Here is an 8,392-nt window from a genome sequence, read left to right as displayed (position 1 = left end):
GGGGCAGGGCTGATGGAGAGGTTATGGCTCTACCCTGTCACACACAGAGCAGGGCCCGTGGGGGGGGGGGGGGGGGGGGGGGGGGGGGCCTTGTTCTGAGCATTTTCCCTTCTTAGCAGCTTGTATTCCACCATTTGCCCATTAGTATTCCTTCAGGTTAATACACTGTCCCTGTTGTCATCTCTGTGTATAATGTAGGCACCATTGGGAGGGTTAAAAAGTAAGGTGTCTCAGTAAATTATGATTTAGTGTGAATTAGTTGCCTTGACAGGGAGTTGAAGGCAGGGAATGGCAGAGCGGGAACTTTTTATTTATTGGGAGACAGGCCATTCCTTAGAGAGTCTCTGTTCTCTTCAAGTGGCCTGTAGGTAGATGGAAGAAAGATGTGTTCAAGACATGGAGGTGGGGACTCAATGGAGGAAAATGTCATTTCCTTTATTGAAATAGTTTCCCAGGGCCCACCGTGGCTATGGAGAATACTTGAGAAAAGGGGTTGAGTTCATTAGTCTCTCCTTGAAGAATAAAAGGGGAAATACGTTATAATTGTCTCAATTTTCCTCCTACACTCTCTAATTTGGTTTCCTTTTACCTGCTCTAAGTTTAAAGTATAATAGACTGGTGATGATCTGGTCTCACTACTTTATAGTCACCCTCCTAATGCATCTATCACCTCTTTACAAAAAAGTCATATAGAACATCTTATTCTGGAGACTCCATCTTGCTTAAGCCTATTTTTTTTTTTGGTATATATGTTTCATATATGTTTTTAGTCTTCCTTTGGCAAAGTCATATGTTGGTTCACTGCTTGCTTCCCAATGTCACTATGTCTCTCATTTGGCCTATTCAGGGTGGTCAGTGTTGAGGGGGACAGCCCCCGTCTATGACTGCTTAAGTCTGTGGGGATCAAGTAGAGTCTTTCTCTTGCCCAAGTGAGTGAGAGTCTTTTTACCAGCCAAACCAGCTCAGTTTCTTAGGATACGTCTTATTGCCAGAAAATAAAATGGTTGCCTCACAGTTTCAACCCCTGCCTGGGCTCAACCTCCAGAGTGTCTGAGTTTAATTGGTCTGGGGTGAAATTGTATATTAAGATTCTTAAAAGCTCCTCAGTGATTCTAATATGTAGCTAAGATTGAGAATCATAGCTCTTAAAATTCACTAACTCAGCAGTAAGCATTGGCCTAGGTCTTTTCATCCTGAGACCTGCAACTCAGATGTTATTAATACATGATAAAAAAATCTGTAGAATCTTTTCTAATTATCTTAAGCACATATTCCAAAACCTGATTTCACTAAGAAAAATCCTCCAAGGAGAAAAGGATTCACTTAGGGAGTACAGAATGTCCCTACACTGTGGGAAAGGAGAAGAAGCCTTACCTTACTATAGTGAATACAATGAGGATGTTGCCAACCAGCCCCATTGAGCAGATAAGCCCAACCATGGAAGGGAGGATGACTGTATCCACAATGCTGAGGGATTGATAAGCAAGCTCTTTATTCCAGGATTTGTTCAAAAGTTCAGCAGAGGTGTTCCAACAGGAAGAGTGAAGTGAATTCATTGTTCATGAACTTCCAGTGGTTAAAGCTGTGAGGAATAGGAAGTGCAGTTCCCTCAATTTAGATTTTCTTTAACTTATTTAAAAAATATTTATTGGGGCCTTTTTTGAATCAAGACCCCATATAACAGAAGATTACAGGGTGAATATAATGAAAAAGTTAGAGAGATCTGCTGTATAACACTGTGCTTATTCAACATTCAGCATTGTACTGTTCACTTAAAAATTCCTTAAAGAGATTGATCTCATTATATATATTTTATATATATATATATATATCTCCAGAATAAAAAAAAGTATGTGAGAGAGGATAAAATTGATGTTTGAGGAATGAGGTGAATAGATGTTTCATGTTTTGGATTAAATGTTCTAGTAAATGGTTTATTGGTAAAATATGTTCACAAAGAATAAAAAGTAACATGAAAACTGAAAAAAAAGAGATATCATTAAGATAGTGAAAAGGCAAGACTCACAGGATATCTAAGACATATAACCAACAAAAGGAAAGGCTGTTGTAAAAATATATAAAATATGTATACAAACCAATAAGAAAAATAGAGATAAGTCAACAGAAAAATATCAAGAGACTTAAATTGGCATTTATAAAACAGGTATCTAATGGTAAATAAACATTTTATTTTATTTTTTTTGTGTCCATGAGTTATGCATATATGCATTCAGGTCTTTGGTTGATTTTATAAGGCATTCAATATCATTGGTGATAAGGAAAAGGCAAATTAAAACCACAATGGGGTATCCATACAAACCTATCAAATTAGTAAAAAATGTCAAGTATGAGATTTCCAAGTGTTGGTGAAGGTACAGAATCACAGAAACTTCCACTACTGGTGAGAATATAAGTTGATGCACCACTGTGGAAATCAGGGAGGTGTTATTTATTAAAGTTGAATAGATGAATATTATCTGATGACCCAGAAACTTCTCCATAGGTGGGATATACGTAGACATAGATATATGTCTATATATACAGCATGTTTATATATACCAGGAGAAGTACTCCAGAAATGTTCACAGACATATTTATTTTATGTATTTTAAACAGAAAATAGTCAAAATGCTCATTTACAATGGGATGAATAAAGAGATTGTGATATAGTCACACAATGAAATATTGCACAGCACTAGAAAGAGACTGTAATTATATACAATAACATGGATGGATCTAATAACTTAAGGTTGAGCAAAAAGCAAAAATTCATACAGTATGATTCAACTTATATAGAATCAAAAATATGGGAAAAACTAAACTATAGTATTAGGGATACATATAATAATGGTAAATATATAAAGAATAATAAAGAAGTGATAACTGAAAAAGTCAGACTGATGATCACCTCTACAGAGAGGGTTTTATATATGACTCTGCAGGTTATTTTAACAGTAAAGATAGTTTTTAAAAACAGTCTAACATCTGACTATATGGTTTCAAAGCAATAATCTAAATCTTTGTTTTTTCTTCTTTATTAATACTTCTATTACTCTTAATTTCTACTGTTCTCTTTTACTTTTCTATTCAGTTATTTCAAACTTTAAAAATCAGCTAATATAAATGTTAACTTTGATCATGTTTCTGTTATGTTGCAACTTGATGCCAAAATGTATGCAAAAATTTAGCAAAAGAGCCATTCTCAGGCAAAACAGCTATATATATGTGACTGGCTGAACTCACTGAAGAATTTCACACAGAGAAAGATATTTACAGTCAGTCACTTCATGTTGTTTTAAAAACAACAAATGTGGGTGCTTTAAAAAGTCAAGATGATTCATTATTTTAATTTTTATTCTGCTATTTGGATCATGAAAAACCAATGTTTAAGAGAGATTTGGGGGATATACAAAAATCTAGAGTTTAAGATACAGTATATGAAAATTAACTTTTATGACAATTGTTTTTTTTTAAGTTACCACAAATTTAAAAAAGAAAATATGGATTATGTATTCAAATGAATAGGTTTGGAGGATATATGTATTTTTGGAAATAATGATTTAAGTTTAAGACATAGGCAAATGAATTTCCCCAATGAATTATGTATAGCAATATTCTACATCCTACACATCATTTATGTATTTCAATATTTCTTCTCCAAGTATAACCTACAGGAATACAACTCCCCAAGTTTTAGCCAATAGTCATGCTTAATAAGTGTGTTTCTAAGACTAATGGCCTCACATCTAAGATTTGGGAGTATAATTGAAATGGCTACATGTTAAGATTGTTTTGAACATTTAACATAAAAAAATTCGCAAAGTCAGATAGCATAATTGTTATTGACAACTCCTAGGCTATTGAAACCTCAACCCAAATCTCTTCAGCTTTACTCTTCCACCTCAGTAGATCTCTTACTTTATTCATCTCTCAGATCTCAAGTTCTCTTAAGGAGATGGGCACTTGAGAAAGTGGGAAAGGAAGTCATCTGTAAATAGTAATTACAGTGGAAAGAACGCTGAAAGTAAATTCTAACTTTTAAAACCTTTACTCATGCCACTAAAAACCTGACAAAGTAAGAGCCCTGGTATCTTCTACCTCTTGTCAACTAACATTTCATCTTTAAAACCTCCTATAAATGTTAGAATTCAAAGTAAAGGAAAATTGGGGTATTTGTGAAAATTCTATATAGTTAAAACTTTGTGAATCCTTCAGTTATTTTTAGAATAAATTTCTTGTTTTACCAATTCATTTAATTTCAAATTTGAGAAATTCATCAATCAAATAATAAATCCATGTCAAGCCTTGTTGTCCTTCATCTTATCTTGTTAGCTGTGGCAGGTAATGGCCCACTTTCCCTCCAGGTATATGACTGTGAAACAAACAGCTAGTGTCCAACAATATTTGTGCTTCATAAGTACCATATTCTTGTCTTTCTGTCCTTGATAGACACTTCTCATTAGTTAAATATACAGAAACAAAATATTAACCCACTGATGATTATTAAATATGAGCGGATGAAAAAGTTTTAAGTATTATTATTTAAATATATTCATATTTTAAATATTGTTAATATTTACTCAGAAGGCTATTTAAAAAAATCCTATATTCACTGACCACCAGGGGGCAGATGCTCAATGCAGGAGCTGCCCCCTGGTGGTCAGTGTGCTCCCACAGGAGGAGTGCTCCTCAGCCAGAAGCCCTGAGCCAGGCTCATGGCTGGCGAGCGCAGCAGTGGTGGTGGGAGCCTCTACCGCCTCCGCAGCAGTGCTAAGGATGTCCAACTGCTGGCTTAAGATATCCCCTGAGGGCTCCTGGACTGCGAGAGGGCACAGGCCAGGGTGAGGGACACCCCCCACCCTCCCGCCAAGTGCATGAATGTCGTGCACTGGGCCTTTAGTCTTTTATACAAAGAAACTCTCAATTCTTAAGTATGATTTCATTATATCTAAAGGCCATTTTTATACAGGACAACTCCCTCTAATCCTATATAATAAAAGGGTAATATGCAAATTGACCCTAACGGCCAAACAACCGACTGGGAACGACTGGTTGCTATAATGTGCACTGACCACTAGGGAGCAGATGCTCAATGCAGGAGCTACCCCCTGGTAGTCAGTGCACTCGCACAGGGGGAGCTCCGCTCAGCCACAAGCCGGGCTGACCACTGTGAGCAAAGCAGTGGTGGTGGGAAGCGAGCCTAAGCCACAGTTGGACATCTGCCCAAGGGCTCCCGGGCTGCCAGAGGGATGTCTGACTGCCAGCTTAGGCCCAATCCCCTGGTGAGTGGGCCTAAACCAGCAGGTGGACATCCCCTGAGTGGTCCCGGACTGCAAGAGGGCGCAGGCTGTGCTGAGGGACCCTCCAGAATACATGAATTTTCATGTACCGGAAGCGAGCCTAAGCCACAGTTGGACATCTGCCCAAGGGCTCCCGGGCTGCCAGAGGGATGTCTGACTGCCAGCTTAGGCCCAATCCCCTGGTGAGTGGGCCTAAACCAGCAGGTGGACATCCCCTGAGCGGTCCCGGACTGCAAGAGGGCGCAGGCTGGGCTGAGGGACCCTCCAGAATACATGAATTTTCATGCACCGAGCCTCAAGTTTTATAATGAAAGTCAATGCTTAAATAAGATTTACTTAAGTATCTTTGCAGAAAACTCTGTATGCATTCTCTGTCTGTCCTCATGTGGTACCTCTGGAAGGAACCCATCTAACTGGGTATTAAATACCTTCCCCTTGAAACTTTTCTAGCTATAAAACTCTTTCTCAATTATTTAACTGCAAATTTTGACACTTATTTGGAATAACCACAGAAAACTAGGCCTAAATAGTTGAGAATGCCTTTATGTAGGAAGATTTTTTTTTCCCTAAAAAAGAGAAATTTATGCTTGTGAGGTGGTGTTGAAAGAAGACTGACAGTGTCAGTTTAATGTATTCTGATTCACATCGTTCATCTATAAACACTGACATCTTCATACATACACAATTTATTCATGATGATGAGGACAAGCAAAAGGAGGAATGAATTTAGAGGAAGTCAGATTTTTTAAAGAAAAAAAGAGAGTGTTAAGAAGTCTAAAAAGTGGTAAGAAAATGTATATGGCAAAGAAGAGCATGATGTAGAGAATAAATCAAAAGAACTAACAGATGATGAGTTTGCTTACATTAGAGTGATTATTTCACACAATTTTGGTTACTTTTAAAAATAAATCCTAAAATAATAATCTTCAACCGTTTTTCTGTAAACATAGCCATGATGAGGGGATTAAGTGAATCTAATGAGGTAGCTTTATGGCTACTTATCTTATTACTATTTTCAAGTTAAATATCAGAAAAAAATTATATGGGGAAAAAAGCCTGCCGCTAATAACTAACAAAATCAATAATGGTGTTTAAATATGCACAAAGCCCAAAATATAACAGTTACACTTACCTGCTACATTCCTGTCCCCATGCACACCTGCAGATCCAAATTGTATAGATTTGCTCTCCAAGTTGTGGCCCAACTCACTGGGCTCATTATTTTTTACTCCATCTGCCCATCGCCTTCCACTCTATTGACTCTCTCTTTTGGGAATTTCTATTTTAATTATCTCCAGGCATGCTCAGTCATTCATTCAACAAACATTATAATGTCTACAGCAAAGATCAAGATCAACAAGATTTCCACCTCCTGGCATTACGTTCTAATATGGTTGTATCAGTGGTTACAAGGGCTTAAGGTTTATATAAATGTACTGTGTTCTGTCATTTGCAATTTGAAACTTTGGTTAAGTAATCTCTTTAATTCTCAGTTTCCCCAGTAAGGACAGTGCCTATCTCAAAGTATTGTTGTGGTGATTCATGTGATGATTAATGACAAGTGCTGAGCATAATGTGTTCTAGTAAGTGTTCAACAAATATCAGTCATTATCACCATCATCTGCATCATCACTATGCAGTAGGGTTTGCTTACTGCGTACAGAATCAGGGAATGGGAGTGGAGTGGCAAGAATTATAGAAATAAGAATTGTGAATGAAGACATGGCTGCCACTTTTTAATCTTTTTTTCTACAGTGAGCAGGTTTAGAAATTGCTAAAGGGTAAACTGAGGCATATTAAAACTTTCAAGTTTATTTGAGCAAACATCAATTCGAATCAGGCAGCAGAAAGCTAAAAGTGGGTAGGAGAGCTCCACTGATGGGAGCCACCAGGCAAAGGTTTTTATAGAGAAGCTGCAGAAAGCAAAGCAAGGAAGTTATTTGACGGGCTGTAGCTTATGGTTCCCTTATTTGGGAGAGCCTAGTTGACTATTTGTGTTTGGTTTTTCTTAAGAGGTTTTTTTTTTTTAAATATATTTTTATTGATTTTTTACAGAGAGGAAGGGAGAGAGATAGAGAGTTAGAAACATCGATGAGAGAGAAACATCGATCAGCCGCCTCCTGCACACCCCTCACTGGGGATGTGCCCGCAACCCAGGTACATGCCCTTGACCGGAATCGAACCTGGGACCCCCCAGTCCGCAAGCCGACGCTCTATCCACTGAGCCAAACCGGTTTCGGCATTAAGAGGTTTTTTATTCCTCAGATTCAAACGCATAGACTCAGGCTCAAGATTTGGGTTTGTTTACATAGGCTACCAAGGCATTAGGGCCACTTCAGTCTAATGACTTCCTTCAATTACTTTAACAAAACGCAGTACCAGTTTTCAGCTCAAAATACTTCAGACAGTAAAGAAGACCAGAGAAAAAGGGGATCGCTCCCATGATGCTGTTTCTCTCTATTAATTGTCTAGATAGCAGCTACAATGAACTGATCTAGACATGGGAAAACTAGGCTGGTTGTCTTCACAGCCAGAAAAAAACCCTCCTAGGGGCCCCTCCACCTCTCACTTCTCAATTTCCCATATATCTCCAAGTGACAAGCAGAAACTGGAGAATTGAGACTATGGAGTTTATCCTAACGATGCATACACCATGAGTTGGTGATGATGATGTTAAAATATGGTCAAACTGGCTGAGAATGTATTTAAACATACCCACCACTTCACTTCTCCTTGTCACCTATCTCCTTAGGATAAGTAGTAGGCAAATAATGTAGCCTAAACAACAGAACCTTATGCTCACCCTTGATTGATACAAAGACATTTCATTGCTTATCTCAAACATCCAGAGCACCCTTCATTTGTCTTTTCTAACCAGAGAAAAGTTTCTTTTCACTGAATCAATCAAGGAATTAAATCTCACATCTAGTTGTGGCTAAGCAGAGGTTTGTGGTCCATTAGCTTATACAATGGAGAGGGGTCTTTTTAAAAAAATATATTTTATTGATTTTTTACAGAGAGGAAGAGAGAGGGATAGAGAGTTAGAAACATCAATGAGAGAGACACATCGATCAGCTGCCTCCTGAACACCT

General features: G+C 37.8%; 1 protein-coding gene across 1 annotated transcript in view; it reads right to left on the bottom strand.

Moving 5' to 3' along the window:
- The window catches only part of MCHR2 (melanin-concentrating hormone receptor 2), a 12,637-nt gene extending 11,079 nt beyond the window's left edge, over positions 1 to 1,558 (bottom strand). Inside the window, exon 1 of the mRNA XM_005883807.2 lies at positions 1,375 to 1,558. Coding sequence (XP_005883869.1) covers positions 1,375 to 1,556 — 182 coding nt within the window. The 5' untranslated portion in view covers positions 1,557 to 1,558. The remainder of the gene's footprint in view (positions 1 to 1,374) is intronic.
- Between the last annotated feature and the right edge of the window lie 6,834 nt (positions 1,559 to 8,392).

The sequence above is a fragment of the Myotis brandtii genome, unplaced genomic scaffold, assembly GCF_000412655.1.
Source record: "Myotis brandtii unplaced genomic scaffold, ASM41265v1 scaffold8, whole genome shotgun sequence".
NCBI classification, from domain to species: Eukaryota; Metazoa; Chordata; class Mammalia; order Chiroptera; family Vespertilionidae; genus Myotis; species Myotis brandtii.
Note: the sequence above shows the minus strand (reverse complement) of the source record. Positions and strands in the feature narration are given on the sequence as shown.